Source organism: Cuculus canorus, chromosome 8 (assembly GCF_017976375.1).
Source record: "Cuculus canorus isolate bCucCan1 chromosome 8, bCucCan1.pri, whole genome shotgun sequence".
Taxonomy (NCBI): Eukaryota; Metazoa; Chordata; class Aves; order Cuculiformes; family Cuculidae; genus Cuculus; species Cuculus canorus.
In genome coordinates, this window is record NC_071408.1 from 2,956,001 (window position 1) to 2,980,169 (window position 24,169).

General features: G+C 43.6%; 1 protein-coding gene across 5 annotated transcripts in view; it reads left to right on the plus strand.

The window, feature by feature from the left end:
* The window catches only part of PLA2G4A (phospholipase A2 group IVA), a 225,138-nt gene that overhangs the window by 175,989 nt on the left and 24,980 nt on the right, over positions 1-24,169 (plus strand). For all 5 annotated transcript variants that reach the window (XM_054073588.1, XM_054073589.1, XM_054073590.1 and 2 more), the window contains 5 exons: positions 6,103-6,251; positions 8,768-8,881; positions 10,877-10,914; positions 13,393-13,534; positions 20,740-20,876. In XM_054073588.1, the coding sequence (XP_053929563.1) occupies positions 6,103-6,251; positions 8,768-8,881; positions 10,877-10,914; positions 13,393-13,534; positions 20,740-20,876 (580 nt within the window). The remainder of the gene's footprint in view (positions 1-6,102; positions 6,252-8,767; positions 8,882-10,876; positions 10,915-13,392; positions 13,535-20,739; positions 20,877-24,169) is intronic.

The following is a 24,169-nucleotide window of genomic DNA, read 5'->3' on the forward strand; positions in this document are numbered from 1 at the left end:
ATCTAATAATTCATTTATTTCATAGGATCATAGAATGGTCTGAGTTGGAAGGGACCTTAAAGCCCATCCAGTCCCACCCACATCCAGACACCTCCCACTGGACCCGGTTGCTCCAAGCCCCATCCCACCTGGCTTTGAACCTCTCCAGGGATGGGGCAGCCACACCTTCCCTGGGCAACCTGGGCCAGAGCCTCACCACCCTCACAGCAAAACATTTCTTCCTAAGGTCTCATCTAAAGCTCCCCTCTTTCAGCCTAAAACTGTTCCACTTCATCCTATCCCCGCAATCCCTGATAAAGAGCTCGTCCCTGACTTTCCCCATCTCTTGTTAACATGGGAAGCGTTATGTTAATTTGTGAAACGTTAGCTATTTAAGAATAATTGATATTTGACAATTATTGATAAACACGCTTTTTAATAATTTCCTTTGTTTTAAACTGGAAAATCCCTTTAAACTGGGAAAAAACCCATAATTTTAAAATTCATTACAATTTCTCCTGGCTGCGGCGCAGAAAGCAAATCGTATTTCTCTACCACTATGAAGCATATTGTCCAGGGAGCTTCATAAAATTAGTTATTTGAATAAAGTTTAGTTATTAAACACCCAGGAGAACTCTTTTTCTGCCTTAGGAAGAGATCTGTGCAGCTCACGCTGCGCTGCGATTGGTACTAGTAAATGTTCAACCTGTTGGAAACGTCTTTGTGTCCATTCTTTGGCTTTCTCCAAGGAAACGGTAGGTTTGAGAGCTTCTGTAATGTTCCACAGAACCCTGCAGCCAGGCACTGCGAGGCACAACCAGCAATTTCTACCTTCCGTCCCCTCTGAGGAGAGGCAGGTAGTCCAGAAATTCCCAAGTCAAGCTGCTCAGCTCTGTGGAACGTTATGCTAACCAGGTTGTACTAGAGCGCAGTGAGCCCCAAAATGGTAGAAGTTGGACAAAGATGGTCCTTTGGGACCTGGTAAGGTTTAGGGAGTGGGGTTCCATTTAAGGGGGAAGGATGTTGGTTAACCAGAAGGCAAAATGCTTTGTGGGACCGGACTCATCTTCTGTAAGGGAATCGCGCTACGTACTTGCCAGAGTAGTCCTGTAGTTGCAGAAACGTGGTTCTGGAGATCCTGAGTCCAAAAAATCGGGATCCAGATTTAATTTCTATAATAGTGGTGCATTTATTAAATTAATTGACCATTTTATTTAATATCCGTTATGATCACAAGGGTTTATGACGTGCTCATCTGTCAAAAAAAAACCCCAAATCCTTATGGTGCAGATTTTTTTGGTAGCAAACCAGATTTTGGAAAGCTTGAAGAGTCTTTATTTTCTTTCAGGTTTTAATGGACAAATGAAGTTGTGGGATGGCAAGGGCTTTGTTCTTGGTTTTGTGTATTTGAGCTGGCTTTCAATTGTTCCTGTATGTCTGTTATGCTATTAATTTAAATTGGAATGATTGAAATATAATTTATATACTTGAAATATTAATTATATTAATATGGGCCCCCGATGACAGTCATCCCACCAAATTAATGACAAGAGATCAAATGGTTTCCAGTCATTGTAGAAACATTTACAGGTTTCTTTAATAGACAGATTGCTTAAAGCATTACTCATTTTTAATGTGAAAATGGTTGATTCCAATTAGTGTCCATTGTGTGTTTCTCCTTGTGATTCATAATGTAATGTAAAGATAGACTTATAGCAATTACTTAACTGGGAGATAAATCAAATGAGTAAAAGTCATTGGATCATTACTTCCTACCTCTTGGACAGTTCCGAAGCCAATGTGCTTAAAAAACCGTTTACACGCTGTCTCTGCCTTTGTTGCTGAATACCTGTCTTCAGCCACTGGAGAGGTGGTGGGTGCCGTAAATCTTACAACAGAATCATTGTAAACGTTTTATTCATTACCTTTGTGTTCGTTTAGCTATAAACTGCTAATTGCAGGACCCTCGTTAGTTCTGTCGACAGCAGTCCTGAAGCTCTGCACTTCATTTTTTTAGCGTAAAGGTGGGATTTTAGACACACTCGTACTTAGTTGTTGGTTCACGGTCATTTTTTTTCTGGGAAATACCAATGATGTCTGGTGGTTCTCTTCCGCAGCATTGGCTTTGCCGTTAAGGATGGAGCTCGTTGGTGCTGGGAGAAGTGTGATGTTTTGGTTGCAAGTAGACGTTGAGGCACTCTCCATAAATAGTCAGAGACTATTAGGAAGAGAGGAACATGGAATCATACCATGGTCTTGTTGTAGGTAACGTGTCCGGTCTTGGACCTTCCAAGTTTTTCGTTCTTCAGACTTTTCCATTTGCAGACCTTCCAAACTTCACCTACATTAAAAAGTTGAGATGCACCACAGATTGCTCACCCACAAGTTATGGAGCAGAGAGCCTGGAGCCTAGCTGAACTGTCTAGAAACTTCATTTCTCCAGAAGTATTCTTGGGAATTCCTACTCCTGAACTACCGCGGTTGGTATTTGCAGTAGGCAGCTAAAATAAAAGAGCAGTTCTGTAACAGTGCTGTCTTTACAAAGAGTAACTTAATTCTCCTGTAGGGATTACTCTTGCAAAACATCAGCCTTTGATCCATAAACTGTTTCATAAAGATGCTTCTTTTTAAAATCAGTGCAGATTTTAGTAGTAACAAGGCTATTTTTCACTTACGTTTTCAGATTAGCTTTCTGAAGAACACACCCAGCAAAACCATGAACAGGAATAAATACCTCCGTGTAAAAAGATATACACTCTATCTGTTTATCTATCTGCTTATGGTAACTTTAATGTTTTGAAATGTATTAGCTGAACACTTTTTAGATGTTTGCCAGGTTCCTGGTAGGTAGTTTTTAATCCCCAACGTGTAATAATGAGTGAGACTTTGATTAAAATAGTATAGCTTATAGCAATATCTTAATCGGAGCACGCAGTCTTCCAGTGTTTTTCCTCTTGATCTGAAGAAGGAAGTTATAAAAGAATAGCTTTTCATTTCCTTAATTGAAAATAGCACAAAATAAACTTTCAAACATGAAAGGGCAGATTATTAACTCTTTGCCTCGGGTTAGAAAAGTTGATCGAGGGAGGGAGTGAGGGGGCGGCTTGGCAGGACCGGGTTGTGAAGACTGATTTTTCTAAGTTTAGCTGTTCCGTGCCTTGGATTTAGTTTCTGTTTCAACACTCACTTGGAGTCTGTCTGCTAGGATGTTAGTAATGACATCTGTATGCAGCTGGGCAGAGGGACGGGGTTGCCACACGCTTTGGGATTTTGGGAGCAGGTAGGAAACCATTTGCTGTCTGTGTTTAAAAGAAAAGAAACCCAGAGTTGCGTAGCTTAGAGTTAGAGATTGAGTGGAAAGGGAAGCATTGATATTTTGCCCGAACGTTGTATTTTGGTTAAACCCCAAGCTTTTGTCAGCGAGTTCAGTCTCTTGAGCAAGTGTGCAGTGTTTCTTGCCAAAGTAGTGCTCCATGTCCAGAATGTCCAGGTGAGGTCTTGTTACTGCTGATTTTGGTAGATATTTTGCTATTTAGTTTCAAAGGGCCTCAGTTTCCCTCCTTCTGGCACGATTTTCTGTAGTAATTCAAGGGAGTGAATATATTCTGTAATAGCTGGCAGTTAGTTACATCAGATTTAAAAGACACTTGGGGCTTGGGCCCCGTGCCCCCCTGATTTTTTTAGGTAAGAGAGACAAGATCAGGCATAAATTCTTAGGAGCTGATAAAGATTGCTATTTAAAGGCTTTCCACGCTGGTCCCCAACTTTAAATAGACGCTTGTTCATTCTAAAGGGTTGCTGTGTGACCTGCCGAATCCTAGAGATGAGCCGAGCCCCACAGCCGTGGAGCACAGCATCCAACTCCCTGCAAAGTCCTGGAGAAGGTTGCAGCAGGGCGAGGAAGTTCTCACACATCAAAATCTTCGGATCACAAAGTCTATTAACGTACAGAATTTTAATTGAGGGAGCCTGAGTGTAGGAGAAGGTTTGTTTAGTATCCCTGAAGCTTCCCTAGCTAGAGGAATACTTAATTCAAAGCATAACCTTTGCATATCATTCTGCATCTCCAGAGATATCTAAGGTGCTTTGTGAGTAAGTTCTGTATCTGTTTGGTGATGGCATCAGAAGGTGCGTTAGGTCTGGATGATTTTCCTCACTAGAATTGCCAACAGGCCAAACATTTGGAATTTTGATTCCATTCTGCCGTGGTACACATACAGAACCTCCTGGGTGGTTTAAAAAGCCTTTTTTTGGTTGTCTGGTTTGGTTTATTTTATCTGAAGATAATCAGTTCCCATTTGAAAGTATCAAAACTTATTGTTTTGCTCTTCTGGTCCCAGCTAAAATGACACTGTGGTTTTGGACCTCAGCAATCTCACTGGTTCCACTGGAATTCAAGAGGCTCTAAAATTATTTGGCTTTGTTGAAAAAAGTATCTTTAGACTTCCAAACGTGTAGGAGGAGGAATGTTCTGACCTGTTTTGCCTAGTAATGGGTTTTAATCACTTTCAAAAAGAGACCCTTAAAAATATTCTTGTTTCTGGTGGCATTGTATTTGCTCGAAAATGTTTTGCTATAGCAGAGGACAAACTTTAGAGAGAGGATGCTGGAACAACGTGCCCACAGCTGTGTTCCCACAGCTGAGCGAGTGGCTTTTCATGGTTGTCGCCAGCACTGAAGTAACACCCAACGTTCTCCTGCAAATCAGCCAAGCAAGTTTTTAGGGAAATCTCTAAAGGACTACATCAGCCTTTACAATCAGGCCCAGTTTGAACTGAAAAACCCTCACTGGACAGGAAACATCACATGCTTTAACCAGTTGGAAAGGTGGGATTTTCAGGGCTGCCAACAATTCATTCTTTGCTCTCGGGAACAGCTATCATTAGACACATCCGATGAGTTTTGTCAACGTGTACTTTTCTCCCACTGATAATTCTGGTTAGCTACCGCTGGCATACATTTCTCTATTTTCAGTTAGTGCTCTAAAAATCCACTGCCTAAACAAGACCTTGATTCCGTGGTGACCTCCACAAAGCTGTGGTGACTGCAGCGGCTTTGGATTTGAGGTGCTCTCCTTGTGCTGTGTTGAGCAGCACACCAGAGACTTGTCTGATGTCCTTTGTGATTGCCAAAGCAGCCAATGTGAAAGAGGACCCAGAACTATATACCAAGCTGCTTGTTTTTGTTATTAACTGGAGACTGTTTTTCTGGAATACTTCTGTAACATAAGCCAAAGTAATTAAAGGCTAGAAAGAGAGGAAGGGCAAGGGTTTTTGAAAATAATAACCACTACCTGGTAGAAGTACATGAGGTCTGATACAAAAACCCCAAGACTGCGCCTGTAACTCTTTTTATTTAACAAATAAAGAAAATTCAACTACGGTCACCTTCCTGAGCTGACACTCTGCATTGATGCTGCCAGCATTCAAAGCAATCCTGCAGATTGTTGTCTGAAAAGCTATTGAGGATCTTATTGGGTTTGTTTTCACATCTTCTGCTGTGAAACAATGGGTTCCTCTGAGCACTGACTGGATCTTTGGGAAGAAGGAGCCAACTTTGGCGAATGGGGTGGATGCTCAAACGGAGGGATGTTGTTATGAGTCAAAAACTGCTTTACAAACAAAGCACTGTGTCTTCATGTTCATTTGCTGTTCACTTTTGCACACTGAGGTTACTGACCAAGGGTAAGAAAATGTCGATTTGAACATGCGTCCACTCATACAGAGGGAAATGCTTGAGGTGAGTGTTGTCTCGCTGTGACAGGTCAGAACATGTTCTAGAACATCTCTTTCTCTCTCCTCTCACTCTTGGTTCCTGAGCTGTAGAGTTAGTCTTGGGTTTTTGTATTGGACCTCATATGTATTTCCAATAAACTTAAGTCAGTCCCGGTGTCCTTCTGTTTGTTCAGGGTATTTCTCCCCTCCTAAAAGCACAATGCCTGTTTCTTTGGGAGAGATTGTTATTATCATCGTATCCTTTGTGGTGTAATATTCAGTTAATTTATGTAGTTGAGCATTTTCCTGTCATACGCCAGGAGGTGATCTGTGGTTTCCTATAACTATATTGATTATCACAACCCAAACTTGAGTTTTATCTAACGTGAATGTTGGTTTTGCTCTGTAGTTGACACTCCAGATCCCTATGTGGAGCTGTTCATCCCGTCCGCCCCTGACTGCAGGAAGAGAACCAAGCATTTCAATAATGATGTGAATCCCGTCTGGAACGAGACCTTTGAGTTCATTTTGGACCCCAACCAAGAGAATGTTCTTGAGGTAAATCACATGGCGGAGCTGCATCTGTGAAAATGGAAGTTGTACCGTGTCTGACAGATAAAAATAACACTCCCTTGGACGTGTATGGCATCTGTTCTCTCAAGATTTTTTAAATGTTAAAGGCTGGCTTTTGCCTTGAGGTGTGGCGCTAAGCGAGAGGTGGTGTGTGAGTTGTATAATTCAAGGACTAGCTTTGAGAGACGTTGTGAAATATGCCTCCGAGTCATCTCTCGGGCTGCTCCTGGGGGCTGGTAGCTTGCTGTTCTTTACATCAGCCTTAAATTACTTTCTTTTTACTTACTATGTTGATTCAACTGTTGTAGACAGTGAATAGCTGGGGGTAACATCAGGTCGTTGCCCATTCCCTGCTTCTCCCCAAGGAGCCTGAAAGCAGAAGCACGGTTCTGTTTCTCTGTGCTTGGAGCAGAGGGTTGAGGAGCCCACCCAGTGATGTTTTGGGCACGCTTTGCCCATGTGCAGGCTTGGTGACTAAGCCACCACCAAGTCTCAGTATGTTAAGCCTTTCTGGGTGCTGTACTAAAGGTGAGCCTTAAGTTTAACTGGCAAACCTTTATCTGTAGTCCTTAGTTAGGTTGGTGCTTCGCAGGGGATGGTGATAACACGTCTAGGCTTCTGACCCAGGCTTGGAGAATTTCAGTCTAAACGGGCTGACTGTGACAGAGGTTAAACATCCCTGGAGGTGTTCCAGGCCAGGTTGGATGGGCCTTGGGCAGCCTGAGCCAGTGGGAGGTGTCCCTGCTTACGACAGGGGGTGGAACTGGAGGATCTTTAAGGTCCCTTCCAACCCAAACTATTCTATGATTCTATGTTCGGGGAGAATCCCATGACCAGCTTGGCGGGGCATGAAGATGTATGATACGCATCCTGCACTGAAGACAATACTAGAGAATTCACAGTAGCTTCACCTATGCCTTTGCAGAGATGGATTATAAGTAGAATTTGGGAATGTGTGCTTGCAATAGTTAAAGGCTGTTGTGGGTTTCTGAGACACACGCTATAAAATTCCATGCAAATGGCCTGCAGAGAGCCAGGGATGCCCTGTGGTGGTGGGCAGCTGTGGCCCTGGCTGGTGCGCCTGTCGGCCTGCACGTGTACCATTCACAGCAAACGTTCTCTTCACCGTGAGAGGTATAGACATTAGTTTATAGACAAAACTGATGTTTGTGTTCTGCAGTTGTTGTGCACATATGCGGTGTCCTGCAGAGCCTTTGGATTCCACACGGATTGCAGAATCAAAATTAAAATCCATGAAACCACCTCCCCACCCAGAACTTCTTTGTGAATTCCCAAACTCATATAATCCTCTCAACTCCTCAGATTATTTTAATCTCAATCTTTAGCTGTATTCCAAGTGCAGTTTTCACTCTGAAGTGTAAGAAGCTTTCTGAAATACCATTAAGAAGTTTTTGCTGTTGATTTTAAGACACCCTCAGAGATTACAGCAATGTACACAACGTTCTGCAAGGAAACAGAAGAATGTAGATGCCATTAAAATAATGAGTTCTGACCTGAAATACAGTTCATGATTTCAAAGAGTTGCTTGTGGCACAGGATGAAGAAGATTCTTTATAGCTGAGAAGAAGCTAAAGCCAGATGTAGCAACTAGTTATTCAAGTGATTGTATCTTGATTCCATTTGTTTTATGCAAAAGAGATGATCCAAGCCGCAAACATATGATATTTTGGAAGATGGAGTTCCTCAAAGTGGAAAAAAAAATCGTAAACCAAATGATCTTGGAGAACCCATGTAATAAAAACCATGAAAATGGTAATTTGAAATTCTTTCTGAACATCTGACTTGAGAACTTGGAAGGCTCCCACTGCGGAAAAGGGCTGCTAGACGTAGCCCCACGTGGGTTAGAGCAGAAGCACTGCACGGTGTTCTGCAGTATCCACACACGCCTTCGGGTAGGATCACATTTTGAAAAGGAATGTGCTCTGACATGGAGGACATGAGAAGAGACTTGAAGATCTGGCTGGATACAGAGAAAAGCTTTGTGTAATTTGAAGTGCTGTGCATTTTTGCCAAAGCATTGCTTTGAAAACCTCGGTCTGTAGACGTAAGGCTAGGATGTATGGCTTCTATCTTCACAGGGAAGTTGCTGTAAATTTTTTGGCATTTCACGTTAAAATTATGTGTCTCCATAAAGAAGGTTTACTAACTGGAAATCTGAGGTAATTGTATATTCTATAATTTGAGGTTATTATGTCTGCTTAGAAAGGCAGTGAGATTCACTGACAGAAAGATGCTCAGATAAAAACCCTTTCTAAACGGCACTGTCATACTCGTGCAGTTCAATGCCTTGAGGGTGCCACCTATGCTGGACATTAGCTCATCCCGCTTTAAAGGAGTGTGTCTTGGCATTGGGTGGTGCCTGGCTTGGGTTAGCCATGTCCTTTTCCATATAATTTTTCTTTTTCACTTTAGGCATAGGCTGTGTGGAATTAAAAAGGGCTTTATCAGAGCAGAACTGAATACCTTTGTATCTTTTCTAGGTTACTTTGATGGATGCCAACTACGTTATGGATGAGACTCTTGGCACATCCACGTTTCCGATATCTTCTCTGAAACTGGGAGAGAAGAAGGAGGTTCAGTTAACTTTCAATGAAGTAAGTTGCAATGCACAGCTTTGTCTTTGTTGCTGCAGCTTTGAACGTGATGGGAAGTTCTCAAAAGAACACCCAAACTGGGAGATCTAAGACACTGTGTAGACCAGAACTTGCCACGCTTTAGTCTTTTATCATGTCTGAATCTTATCTGCTCCATGTTCTGATTAGATAAGCTTTTTCACAAATCAATAGAGGATGGTGCTTGTGAAGGGGAAGTGCTGTGTCCTAAAGACTCTCGCTGAGTCTGGTGTTGCTCAGAATATTCCCGCAGGCACTGATTGAAGCAGAAGAAAACCCTTTGGCCTGCTTCTGATACTTGTCAGAAATACATGTTCCTAGATGAAAAGGAATCCAAAACTCTGTCTGATCCCATCAGTCTGCCTTGGTACTGTGCGCGTACCTCTTTTCTTAACGCAGAGCTACATTTGCATGCAAGAAGGGACTGGAATGTATCACGGAGCAGGTAAGGATGGCAGCCCTTCAGTCAGGGATAGCTGGGTGTCTAGGAACACAGGAGGGGACATCTCAGGTGAGGATTGTTCTCTCCGTACCCTATGTGAGCTCGTTTTCTAAGCCCATCATTGCCCATAGATGAACGCGGAGTTCTAAAGGTGCTGTATTTCCATCCTTACAGGCCTGAGAGAGCTAAGCAGCCCTCTGCCACTGAATGCCATAGTGTCCCTTCTGAAAGGACCCTCTTTCCAAGTCTAGTTTCAAACTTCCCTTTGCTAAACCAGTTTCTGCACCTTGTGGTTCAATTTAGCTTAACGGTCTTCGTTAGCGTGAGAGGTTACTCAGTGTCCTGGTCAGTACGTAACCTCTCCTGCTGATGCCCTGCGGCTTCCGGAAAGCTCACAGAAATTCTTTCGTTATTACACGTTTCACTTTCAAAAAGGTTTGTAACAGCTTGTTGTAACAACCCTCGTTAACATGCAATAATGCAGGAATTTTCCCTGAAAAAAAAAAGGGAATTTTCAATTGGATTGTTCTCTTTAAGCAAGTATGCAAACCAGCTGGAGTCAGGGATTGTCTGCCTGCACGGTAACTCCTGGAAGGCGTTGCTGAGTCTGTGTGTGACTTAGCTTGTTCTACACGTATTAGAGTATCGTCATTTATTAGAGTAACGCATCACAGGCCATTCTGAGCATAATTCAGTACTTGTAGCTGTACCCATCACCCCTGGTTATCTTGATATGCATATAGATGTATATTCATAGAATCATAGAATAGTTTGGGTTGGAAGGAACCTTAAAGATCATCCAATTCCAACCCCGCTGCCATGGGCAGGGACACCTCCCACTGGCTCAGGCTGCCCAAGGCCCATCCAACCTGGCCTGGAACACCTCCAGGGATGGGGCAGCCACACCTTCCCTGGGCAACCTGGGCCAGGGCCTCACCACTCTCATGGTGAAGAAATTCCTCCTTCTGTCCAGTCTAAATCTGCCCCTCTCCAGTTTACCCCCATTGCCCCTCATCCTGTCCCCACAGGCCTTTGAGAACAGCCCCTCCCCAGCTTTCTTGTAGGACCACGGAGCGGTTGTTCCCTTACAGGTTTTTCTCCTACTTCCATAAGTCAAGTACGCAGTTTACGTGGCACACTGGGGAGCGTGTAGCAGGCAGATTGTGGCTGGCACCAGGACCAAAGGATCAGAAGTGTGAAGGCAATTTAGATCCCTTCAGGCTAAGGTTGAATAGCACCGGCAAAAAATCATTGTCAGTGGAAGAAAGCCAAGACAATGGGATCCGGTGAATGGAAGTCAGGCCCTAACAGCGTTCCAGCTGTGTTCAGTGCTGGTAGTGTGTTCTGGATTCACATGCTGTGCTTTTAAATGAAAATTCCATAGACAAATTCACTTGTGTGTTTCAGAAATGCCCTCCTTTTCAAAAAAAGTGATTTATAGAAAACCTCCTGGTAGTAATAGTTTATGTTCCAGGTATGTTTGAGGTTTTTCCTTCTGTAAGAGGTGTAAACATACTTTAATATTTCTTGTTTAGGTCACAGAAATGACTCTGGAATTGTCTCTTGAAGTATGGTGAGTATTTCATATTTTTTTAAAAAAGTGGAAAACGTATTAGCAGCAAAAGTGTTTTTTGTTTTACTCTGTTCGTTAGAATTTTCTTAAAAACATGTCAGGTAAAGTGCAAAAATTTCTTGTTTTAACATAGAAATACCAAGTATTGTAAAGTCAGAAGACTTTAAAACTGAGGGTGACTTTTACATTGTACTTCTGTCATTGACTTGAAAACCGTTGCTTGTACAAATAAGTATGCCTTTCCCAAAGGTTTGCACAAATGAAGTCATCACACTTGAATTTCTCCTTCTGGTTTATGTTAAGTGCTTTCCTTTTCAAGGACTTCTTCTCCAATAAACTCACAGACATTGGGTTCCGCTGTTTTCCTCATTATTCTACCTTCGGTGGTCACTTTGCATCTCACGCTAACTTTCATCGCGTAGGGGTAATCATCTGCTGCCCCTGAAACGTGTTTGAATGTCGATACCGTGCAGCGCCGAGGTCAGAGGTGAAGATCCCGGTTGTGCCAGGTGGCACCATCTGTAAAGCTCACCGATGCCCGCTTCTTATTTCCTTTTTTTTCCCTTCTCTCTGACTTCCTTTCTCCCTCTTCCCTTACCTGAGTAGGGGAAAGACCAAAAATCACCTTGAGGCATCATCAGGGAAAAATATCTTTTAAATCTAAAAATGAATTTACTGAGAAGAAGGCACTCAAAGAGTCATTTTGTCTATAACTATAAATAGCAGCGCTGGGCCTGGAGCTGGAGAACTCCCTCACAATGGCTCTGGAGACCGAGAGCATCCCCCGGGGAGAATCCTTGCTCGCTGCCTTGTTGCTGGAAGGGATGCAGAGGTCCTTATGACCACCCTGAAACCTTCCCAGGTTTGTAGGTTACAAATATTCTGTATCTGACGTGAAATGAACTGAAGATGCTTGGCTGCGTCGTGGTGCTCTGAGGCAGCCGGCGTTGGGATATGTTAAACAAAAGGATTTGATTGTTTCTGCTCTGTGGTTCCCAGATGCCCACGTAGACTTTGGATTCTGGACTTATTGTTCATGGTATCATATACACCTTCATGGAACATTGCTTCTAGGCAGACTTTTCCCCCCTTTTTCTGAAGCCCATTATTTTATTGCATAATAGATTTTTAAAGTCTGAGCAATCTGTGCCTAAACAGATCCCTTTCACAATTTTGTTTTACATAAAGGACTCTTAAAATCGCTGCCTTGTCACTAACCTGTCAAGGGATCCACAAACACTTTGAGCTGATCTTTGTAAAGGCAGAGATTCAGTGAGATGGATCCCAGCACAAATTTGTTCTCTCCTCACTGCTGTCTGCAAGAGGCAGTGCCGTTGGGAGGAGGCGTGGAAGTTCAAACCCTTGGAATGACGTACAGGTGCAGTGAGTTGGCGACTGCCAATGAAGGTGACCTCCTGCCATGATACCTGAAAAGAGAAGTGGGAACTAAAGTTGTAGCTTTTATTTAAGTACATCGTTGAGGTCTTTATGCAGCCTAGTGTGCATTTTTGATTACACAGCGTGGGGAAAAAGCTAGAGAAAAAGCGGTTTTCCTGTGACCAATCAGTACAACTTGTGTTGAGATCCGTACAGGTTTTGATTGTAAGACTGAACGGATACAGAGTCAAAATTACCTTTTCCTTTCACAGGAACTGATAACTTAACAAGAGCCTGTGTTAGTAGGAATGTATGAAAATTTTTAATTCGTAGAATCATAGAATGGTTTGGGTTGGAAGGGACCTTAAACCCCATCCAGTTCCAACCCCTGCCATGATCAGGTTGCTCCAAGCCCCATCCAACCTGGCCTGGAACCCCTCCAGGGATGGGGCAGCCACCATCGCTCTGGGCAACCTGGGCCAGGGCCTCCCCACCCTCACAGCAAAACATCCTCATCTCAATCTCCCCTCTTTCAGCTTAAAACCATTTCCCCTCATCCTATCCCTGCACTCCCTAATCCAGAGCCCCTCCCCAGCTTTCCTGGAGCCTCTTTCAGCACTGGAAGCTGCTCTAAGGTCTCCTTGAGCCTTCTCTTCTGCAGGCTGAACAACCCCAACCCTCTCAGCTTGTCATGCAACTCACGTTGCAGTTCTCTCTGCAGTGGATAAGCAGAGAATTTAAATTTCTAGACTGTGCCTTTATAATTGTAAGTGGTGAACTCACCTGCTATACTTCAATTTAGTGTTTACAACCATATAATGCACCACTAGAAACTGCGTATTTTATGTCTGGTTTTCACTGGTATGTGAACACCGAGGTTTCTATATCAAATACACATCTTAAGGATACAATGTGCCATTGTTTGCATCCATCACTCCATGAAATCAACTGATGCTTTTATGTTGCATGACTAATTATTTTATTTTCTTCCATCTTCTGTAAGCTAATGAGGATTTTACTTCTATTCATTTCTCTAGGTGATACTTTTGGTTCTGTTTTCAATTATGCCTCTTATTAAAGCCTGTCTGTTTTGCAAAACAGCTCTTCAACTGATCTCCGGTTCAGCATGGCTCTGTGTGATGAGGAGAAGAAATTTCGGCAACAGAGAAGAGATAATATCATGCACAGTATGAAAACCTTTCTGGGAGAGGAAAACAGCAGGAACTTGACCACTTCCCGTGATGTAAGTTTGGAGCATTCACATCAGGATTAGTATCACCTTTGGAGCCCTGTCTCTGTTTCTGAAAGAAGTGAATGAGACTTAGGAAGTAGAAAGGTTTGATGTAAAGAGAGATGGAAGAAGCAAGAAAAATTCTTAATCATCTATGCCCATATGGCATTTAGAATAGAGAATAATTTTTCTTGTGCTCTACATTTAAAGCTTAAGGAGACCAAATCCTGCGCCCAGCTGAAGTTTCACTTAAGGTGTGCCCATTATGTGAAAAAGGACAAAGCTGTGTGAATGCTATCGTGAGACAAAAATCACAGCTTTCCATTTGCGCTGGCAACTTTAAGTGCTCTAACTTTTGCCTGGTTCTGTACTGTTTGAATTCTTAGTAGGCTGTGCTTAGGTAAAAATCAGGTAAAGGAGATAAATCCAAGCTTTTCGTTTTGCTCAGATTCTGAATTCCTAGCTTTCTTAAGGAGATGGTTTTGAGCTGAGATCGTCATCTGAAGAATGCTTGAAGGGCACATGAAATACGTGCTGCACAAGAAGTGTGTGGCTGCTCCGGGCACATGCCAGCTCTAGAACTGCCCTTGGGTGCTTGATCCCCGGCCTGTGCTCTTGAAACGGCCTCAGCTGTGTATGGCCTTCGTGCCTGAAAGATCAGCAGGAACTGAGCTGGTTGAGTGTTAGAGTAGGCTTAGGAAATGTTTTCTTTCCTTCCTTTCTTCTTTTCCTTTAATCCATTTTAAAGGATTTGGATTATGAAGTTTATTTCTTAGAGGAGTTGAGAAACTGCAGCTTTCATCTCCTGGCTGGTGCTGTCCAAGCCTACAGAGTCCGGCCAACGAGACTGGATGGACTGGTGGTCGTTGTGGTCCCACCACAGTGAGGAAGGGTGCCCAACCCTGATGAGCTTTACAGTGACTTTGTAGACCCTGTATTATTTTGAATTTATTAAGGATACACTTGTACATATCCACTTCTTTTGTAGTAGCTTCTCTGTCCTACTCTTTCTTCCTTGCTTGTTCCCCATCCTCTTCTGCCTCTGGAATTGTGGCAAGAAGACTAGGGGTGGTGGTAGTGAGGTTGTCAAGCAATGAACAGGGTCGAGGAATTAATCCGAGCTGATTAATTCATCAATAATTGGTTCCTTTTGTGCATGTTCAGTGTAAGCAGAATGTGAGTGTTCTGCAGAAACTAGAACTGACACTGAAGAATTCCTTTTACGTTATCTGAAGTTTGGAGAAGGTGGTATATGTGTCATCGTTTAATACTTTTGAACTCCGTCTCACACAGTAAAATGTGCTTGCGAGAGCTTTCTGAGGAAGGTGAAAAGGTAGAACAAGTACCATATTTTGTTTATAGAGATATAGGTTGTGTGTGTTGTGAAGGAACGTTTTCAAGGGGGTTTAATTTTCATTTTGGTTCTTTCCGTAGCACCCCGTGAGTCATTGTGTAATCTGAAACAAGCCACTCGCTCACTCAAAGTTCGCCTGAGTTTTTCTGTCCGTGAACAGCAACACGTGTGCCTTGCGGGCATGCTGTGAGACTTTAATACCTGTGAAATAATTAAACAAGCCTGGATGGGGAAGTGAATGCTTTCAGATTTCCTCACTTAATCTTGAGGCCCATTCTGCAAACACAGAGGATGAGATTTCTTGGACCCGTGTTCCTGTGCAGTTTATTTTTACGATTTTCTTCTGCTCTGAACAATTTCCTAAAAATGCTATAATCGATTAAAGACAGTGTATAGCTCTCTAAGACTGGATTCGCAGAACAACTTTTTAATAATCATCTGTGTACGCCGTGGAGTTTCTATTCCACTGCAGGTATTCTTGTCCAGAGTTTATGAACTGTGTTTCCAGGGCATTTGCATGGCATTTGGAGATGGTTTTCATCTACAGTCCTCATTCCCAAAACAAGATTTAATACGTTTGAGCTTTTCTTTTTTTTTTTTTTTGCCAGATTACTGGAAAATATGATTGAGATCTTTTTTGGAGCTTGCTTTTCTTGAAATAGGTCTCATTTCCCAAATCCTTTTGATTCTCATCCACAGTTTGGTGATGAAGCAATCGGCCCTTGTTGAGATGAGGCACCCATTGGCTGCAGGGAAACTGTGTGGTGCTGAGCTTGTCCACGCGGTGCAGGGCCCGTGGATGTTAGAAATGGTACAGATATAAGCCAAAACGCTTCATCTGCATTGTTAAATCAGGCTCAGTGGAATTTGTTTGGATAATACCAAAGCTGATATGTTCAAAGCTAACTTAAGTCCCTTGTGCCGTGTATAAGAACGATGGAAAAGGAAAGCCATCCTGGCGTGGCTTTCAGTTGTTCGGAAGAATTGAGTGCCAGGGATTAGAGCAATGGGTTTTGTCTCCAAGACTTTTGAATTCACATCTTTGCTGTTGACTCACCACATCGCTTTCATGTGAGTCACTTACCCTTTGGTCTGAGTTCACTAATTTGCCTGAATGGGTTTGGTACCTCTGCCCTGGCTTTACTGATTGTGTTCAAGGTGCCTCGGTGAGTGGAGTGCGTCAGTCCCAGCCTCTGTACTTGCAGAAGCGTGCACGCCTTGGTCTCCCGTCTTTTCTTCATTAGATGGCTTCTTGGTTCTTTTCCCTTTGTCTTCAGCTTCTTCCCCTCTGCCTCCACCTTCCTTATCCTAGAGGGCAACTCGTAAGATATGTGCACATCATCTCAAATCTTACCACTTCTTGCCCTTAAACTTGTTGGAAACTGAATGGCAGCTACAAAGCTGCTTTAGTGAACCTGCCTGCTCAGGAACGTGCTCTGCCTTCCCCTGCAAAGCAGGACGGGACTCTCAGCCTTTACATCCTCCTGACTTATGCCTACGAGTCAGCTTGTATTCAGTTGGCTGAAATAAGTGAAGGTGAATGCCCAGTGGGTGCTTCTCTTCGGTTGTTTTCCCATCATTTCAAAGCTTGCTTTACTATGGAAAGCTCGTTTAAGCTGCTGCCCCTACTCTAGAGCCCTTGAGTTGAATTCCATTGCCGGGTGATCGCTACTCTTCGTACTTTCCTTTGGTATCAAGTGGAGGTCAAGAGATTCTATACATTCACCTACATCTTGGTATACCTCCCCTCCCTCACTATAGGAATCCGGGGTTCCCAGAATGCCTGTGGGTTAAGGATATAGGAAGCATTTGCAGTCAGGACGCTTCTTGACATTCTTTGTTGATCCTCCTTGCAGGTTTCTCTGCACCCTGAAGAAAACTCAGATTTTCCCTTGTGCTCATGCCACTTCGCTGACGAATAGATTTGTTGAATAGTGGTGGTTTGGAAGTCTTCTCACATACTTTTTCCAGGCTTGCACCTGCAAACCACCATCTTCATCCTGTTGGGATTTGTCTGTGTAGGTTAATTAGGTAGTGTTTGTAAAGAGCTTTCAAAGCCTTAACGTACATTATTACATTTGTGATTAGTAATATGACTCTTCAAAGAAACTGCCCCGTTATTGGGGTGTTGGCTTAACAAAACAAGCATGTCCTAAATCTTTACTTTTCTTTTGTCATTTTTTGATAGATGCCTATCTCTGGAGGTGCATGATGAATGCTGATGCCAGTAAATACTTGCGGTTTCCATTACTAAAGCTTAACACTTATAAAGATAATCAAATAATCTTACCGCATCAAGAATAAGCAGTTCTTGTGAGATGGAAACCTCGAGAAATGTCTCAACATAGTTGGTCATTGTGCACGGTCATTTCCGTGTGACTGTGCATTTTCAGTCTGCAGGGAAGGGAGTTTCGTGGCTTGGCGTGTGGAGTCTGCAGAAAGAAACTGAACTCGGTAGTCACGTGGGCTTCTTTTTTTTTAATAACTAATCCCATCTATTGGCACCTTAAATTGCATTTCAGTGGAGTTTTTTACTGATTACCTATTGGATCAGATAGGGGCTTCCTACACAACTAATTCTTTTTATGCTTAGTAACAATCAAGAGGTAGCTGCCTTGTCACTGTTGAACAGTGGAAAATTCTCTCAGGTTTCAGAAACTGAGAACCAGGTGGGACCTTCGCTAAAACTCTCGATGATGGTAGCAACTTAATTGTTAGAATTACAGAATCATAGAATATCTCAAGTCGAAAGGAACCCATAAGGATCATCAAGTGCAGCTCCTTGCTCTTTGGAGGGCCACCTAAAACTGAACCATATGGCTGAGAGCATTGTCCAGATGGTCCTTGAACTCTGGTGGGCTTGGGGCCATGACCACTTCCTTGGGGAGCCTGTTCTAGTGACTGACAACCAGTGAAGAACCTTTTGCCGTGTCCAGTCTGCACTTCCACTGACACAGCTCCATTCTACTTCCTCCTGTCCTGTCTCCAGCCACTGGAGAGAGATCAGCACCTCTCCATTGAGGAGGTTGTAGGCTGTGATGGGATCACCCCGTAGCCTTCTCCAAGCTGAACAAATCCGGTGACCTCAGCTGCTTCTCCTAAGTCTCGCTCTTGAGGCCTTTCACCAACTTGGTCACCATCATCTGGGCACACTGATCGCTTGATATCCTTCACATGGATTTATGCACACCTAGCAGGAGCAGTAAGTCTTGAATGAGTTCAGGATTAGTTAAGAGATTTGTCATCCCCCCCAGTCACGGTCCAAGGGACCAGCGTCGGTGTTGAAGATAGAGGTGGAGTAGGCATTAAACATCTTTGCTTTTCATGTGTCCCTGGTTGTGAGGTGACTGACCTCATTAGTAATGGATCAATGTAATCTCTGATCCTCCTTTTGTTGCTACCATATTTTAAAAACCGTTTTTTGTTGTCCTTTACAATGGTGGCCACCGTGAACTCTTGAGTTTTGGCCACGTGGCGTTTCTCCCAGCAGTGGCACACAGCATCTCCGTAGTCTTCCCAAGCTGCCTGTCCTTGCTGCCAGTGTCTATGCTTTCTTTTTCCATCTGAGTTCTAGAAGATCCCTGCTCAGGCAAGATGGCCTTCTTCCCCTCTTGCTTGACTTCCAGCACTCTTGCGGTGTTAAGAGTTAGCTCGTAAAAAGTGACCAGCAGTCATGGACCCTTCAAAAGTAGATTCCCAGGGCACTGCTCCTCCAGCAGCCCCGGGGCTGCTCGCCCCGTGTCCAGGGCTGAGGTTTTGCCGGCAGCTTTTCTTCTGTCGCTATTTTATTTCATCTTCTTTCTTGGAGAACCTGTGCGGTGGAAGGGAACGGCTTTGGAGTCGGAGCTGAGAAGGAAAGAAGTGTGAAATAACCCCTGTGTAGGTAGGTTTGCAGTGTGGTCCCTCGTAAATGGCTTTACTCACTCTAAGTAGCTGAGCAGGTGAGCAGGTACTCATAAATCCTCCTTACTTCTCCTGTCGTGTTTGCAAGGTAGTTATCAATTTGAAACACTCTTCATGCTATGTAGTAGCAGCAGATGGTTTCATTAGAAAATGTGTTTTTAAACTCCCAGCCAAAATATTATTTGTCTCCCTTCTGTTTCTGATTAGGAACTTTTACTGCTTTTGGCTCTGGCACAAAGATATCGTTGGATAGAAGCTGATGTTTGGATGGCTTTAAAAATCGCTGTGGTTTTGTAACTAAATAGTTTATTTAATAACTGAATTTAATATCTTCTCAATTGTGGATTATGGTTAATAAGGATAGATATTCTAAAGAAGCTGAGTCTAATTTTATTTAGAAACTTTGCTACGAGTGGCAACTTCTTCAAGTAGATTCTAATTCTGCAGGAAGCTGGTAATTAGAGTTATAAGTACAGAGCATCACAGGGGCAACAGCTTAACTAATGCCGAGACCTGACCTGGTTTATTCACTCAGTTTTTAGGCTTTAATGGTTTTATGTGAAGGTCTGAGGCAGTGCCACAGATCAGTGTGAGGGGACTGAACTTGAGATTGTACACGTTGCTTTGGTAAAGAGGAAGCTAAGGAGGGTCATAACGATTTGACTTTCACTAAATATATATCCTATCATAGAATCGTGGAATGGTTTGGGTTATACATGTGATATAGCAGAGTTGGAGAAGTGCTGTTGGGAAGGTGGATGTCAGCGAGTCTAAGCTGGCTGATTTGTTCTTTATATTAGCAATTCTGTCTGTGAAGGTGTTCTTGACTCTGTTATTGTCCTCTTTCCTTACCCATGGGCCAGCTCCATCATCAAGCAAGGCTTCATGAGTCTCACTGGTGGCACCATCTGAGCTGAGTAGCATCTGCTTGAGCCATTCCTCTTTCACAGTGGAAAAATCAAGTCCATAGGCCACAGCCTTTGATGCCTTTGCTCCTTGTTCGTGCTCTGAGAGTGAGCAAAGCACTTTGTCTGCTCAGCATCTCCCCTGCCTGTACCACCGTTGCCCAAATGGATGAATAGTGAGGAGTAACAGTGGTGTCTGGTCCAAAATCCTCCCTGGCAGCATTTGTTCCTCCTCTGTCACCAGGGCTCTGAAACAGGTTGAAGAGCTGAAGGCGGAAGGAGAGATTTGCCTAAGTGGTAGTAGTACTTAGAAGTAGCAAGCTCGCAGCTTCCTCTCTCCTGGGAACGTCTTGTGTTGCTTCAGCCATGTCTTCCTTCTTGCCCACATGGGAGCTGAGCATGATCTTTAGCTTCCCTTTATATCTCTGCATGCCAGGTGCTTTATTCCACGCCGTCTGTTTGCACCTCCTCGTTGCTAATGGTCAAAGATGAGTAGGGAGCAGGAAGGAACCCTGCTCTCCCTCTCGGAGATTTCCACCAAGGCAGGCAGAACCTCCCATGGAGCTGCCTGGTTCCTGGCTTCCCCTGCTTGTGGTCACCAGTGCTCTCCTCTCATGCTGCAGTCCAAAAGCACGTCTGCCATCCAGCTCTCCGTGAAACAGTGGGGACTGAATAAATGACATACAGATATTGCACATCATCGCTCGTGGGGCCAGAGAACCCCAGGGCAAGAGGGAGCTTTGTGGATGGGATTACAGTGCTGTTCCATTCTACCTGCAGCGTCTCAAAGTGCTTTATTAAAGTATTTTGTTGTTGTTTTACTCAAGTACTACTAGAAGACTGCAGAATGCCTTCCTTGGGACGGGTTAGAGCTTTTGCACACAGATTTGGAGGAGCACAGGTTTCTTCCCTGCTCTGAGGATATCGGGACAGTGACCTATTAATCACTCAAATCTGGTGTGCTTGACTAGTGATGCATAAATAATGTTTATTTAGTCCTTTTAAGTCTTTATCGGAACTGATGTGGTGATATGCCGTTCTTTTTATCTGTGCAGGTGCCAGTGATAGCGATACTGGGTTCCGGAGGTGGATTTCGTGCCATGGTTGGGTTTGCTGGAGTCATGAAAGCACTTTACGAGTCGGGAATTCTAGACTGTGCGACTTACATTGCTGGTCTCTCAGGATCGACGTGGTAAGGGCTTTTTCTTTTGTGTTTCTCCAGTTTTTCTTTTTGGGAAGTTCAAGTCTGAATTTTGATTAGAGTTGACGCATTTCTAGAGTTGTAAGTCACAGCTAATTTTATGCACGCACAAATCAGCACAGAGAAGACACACAGAGCTGTCTTGCAGCATAGCTGGGCAGAGGAGCAAATCTGCTGGAGGAGGTGTTTCAGGATTCCGGGAATGGTGAGGGCAACTCAGTCTCCAGGTGATCTTCCTAAGAGCTTCCATGGCAGGGATGGGAGAGAAGAGGTGCTACACACATCACAGTTCTTTATCAACAGCCAGTCCTGTTCGTTCCAGGACTCTGTAATTGAATCTTGATAACAAAAAAATTAAGAATTCAACCTGTTGGTATAAATATGGAACATTTTATATGTTGGTTTCTTTTCCTGATGAAATGGAACCAAAAAACCATCTTCCTCACTGTTTGAAGATGTCTCATTCAACCTGGAACGAATTATATCCTTTTGGGGCACCGTTCAGAAGTTCTCAAAATCACTGAAAGATCTTTTGCTCCATTTCGTCTGTTTTTAGTGGATTTACTGGGAACATCTAGGACCTAACATCTTAGCATAAGGAGATTTGAGCAGCTGTGTTTCAGCCTGTGGGAAAGAATCCCAACTGATTGTCGTGCTCCAGGGCATCCGGCTGGGGCTGCCTCGTATCGCTCCTGTTGTCACTGTTTAATTTAGAAGCTACATTGGTTTCTAAAATAGTTTCTTAGATGGGAGTAAAGATCTTCAAAGATGTCTCAATGAGGATGCCCTGACCAGGTAGTCATGGTGTCCTTCTGTCTGACTCAACGAATGCTTCAGCCTGTGAACAGGAACATCAACAGGAGAAAATCAGGGTGGTGTCACTGTGTAAAAGGTGCTTCTGGGCCTTAAGAGCTTCGGGCTTTGGAGGCAGCGGAACGATTTGAGCCCCAGTATTCTGTCTGCCTCAACCACCCTGCTGAATGAGAAGGTTTCTCTTCTCCCTGCCCCGTGCTATGAACCTGTAGCCTTTTGTCTTCTCGGCTTTTACAAGAGGTGTCCCAGATTACACTTATTACAAATGTTGAAACTATGTGTTTTGATGTTTCTTAAACGAAATGATGTAACGTATTTAAAAGCTGTGTAATTTTCATCAGCCAAAGACATCTGAAAAATTCAATCCACATTTCTTAACTGTTTGGACTCCTTAACACTACATTTTTTCTTTTCTTCATTCAGTGAAAAATTGCAAGGTTTTCTTTTATCTAACTTTAAACTTGATTTTAATGCCAATGGCTCAGGTTGCAGAAGAGGACGTTACATCTTAAGAAAACCTTGAACTTGTCAAGGGAGTATCCCACACGTCACAAAATACGTTTTTTTCATAACCAGGTTTATTTTGTATTCCAGTTTGAATACTGGGGCTGCTTCTGAATCCAGTTTAGAGCCCCTTAGTATAGGAAAGGTGTTAACAGAGTGGATTAGTTCCATCAAGAACCACCTGAAGAGCTGGGACGCACGAGAACGTGAGGCAGCTGAGTTTGTTTGGCCTCGAGGAGCAATAGAGGGTGGTGGGGAGGGGAGATCTTGTTGTGCCCTTCAGCTGCCAAAGGGGTGGCTGTGTAGGAGACGCACTCTCTTGGGAGATGTGTGGAGAAAGAACGGGGGGTAATGGCCGTGACAACAGGAAAAACTTTATTAGCTATCAGGAAAATTATTTTGCGGCGAGAGTGGTCAAGCACTGGGATGTGTGGCCGCATCCTTACTTGACTGGGCTGGGTAAGGTGTCATCCTCTCTCCATCTGACTCAGAATACTTTGTGTGAAAGCAGAACTTGACTGAACAAAACCCTGAGCAACCTGATCTGACTTATACGTTGGCTCTACGTTGAGCGGGAGGTGGGAAGAGAGACCTCAGGGTTCTTTTCAGGCTAAATTACAAGATTATATGAATATTTTATTTCTTCAAGACTAAGAGAAAAAGACTTTTGTTGGAATAGCTACATTTAAATGAGCAGGGAATCTGCCTGGGCTGAGTTTTATCCCCTGGTTTAACTTGAAGGAAGCACATAAGATTTGTTTCCACACGTTCTAAGGAAATACTCTATCCCCACAGTTGTTAAGTCTCTTGGAACAGATAATGATCTGTTCTGTTCCTTGTGGGTTTTTTTCAATTACTTTTCAGTTGCGTGAAGTTTCCTTCCTCTCTCCCAGACTGGATAGAAAGCTTTCAAAATGCCAGAAGGTTTTGAAATGCCAGGAGTGTATATGAACCAGAGTAAGTTTCTTGTTCAGATTGAATGAGTCTGAAAAGGTGTTGGTCCACTGGCTATGAGGTCATGTGGTGGCAAAACCCAGGGGTGAATTCATAGCTGATCTAATGTGAACCTATAAAATCTGGATTTAAATAGCAGAGTTATCTGAATGGATCCAGTCAGGAATAGACATTGGAAACGGCCGTATTTAAACAAATTTGCTTTTGCTGTGTCACCTATTCGGACTTTTGTTGCTTGATGGATAAATAAATGGGTGCTTTGGCATTCCCTTTCCTCTCTTTTTTTTTCTGTGCGATCTATTACTTGGGAATAATGCTCTTTTTTTTTTTTTTTCCCTGAAGGGTGGAGAATTCCTTTCCTGGAGGAGAGGCAGGTTTTCACTTGTTCTCTCAGATGTGTGCCTAACCTCAAAATAATGCATTTACCTCCCGGACTGTGTCTGTCATCTTGCTTCAACCTTGTGCTGAATTCTTCCTCCTGCATTTTCCTTTCTCTGCTCACGTGGAAGCTTGGTGCTGCGCTTGTTCCGCCCACGAGCCGATGTGAACGCTGCGCTTTAGAGACTGCGCAAGGACTAATGAATCGAGTTCTTATGTCACGCATGCAACAGGGTTCGTCATGCTGTCAAGTAAATTGCCAAGCAGCGATCTCAGGGGCATTCTTACGCTCTGTGTGTGTGTGTGTGTGTCTCGCTGCTCTGCAGGATTGTGCAGCGTGGTGTGTCTGGGCCGGCTAATTCAAGAAATAATAGTGAAATGGACCCCTGGTAGATTAGGATGGCCTATCTCTGAATTATAGAACAGTTTGTGTTGGAAGGGACCTTAAAGCCCATCCAGTTCCATCCTTAAAGCCATGGGCAGGGACACCTCCCACTGGATTTGGTTGCTCCGAGCCCCATCCAACCTGATCTTGGACACCTCCAGGGATGGGGCAGCTGAGACTTCCCTGGGCAACCTGGGCCAGGGCCTCCCCACCCTCAGAGGAAAACATTTCTCCCTAAGATCTCTTCTCT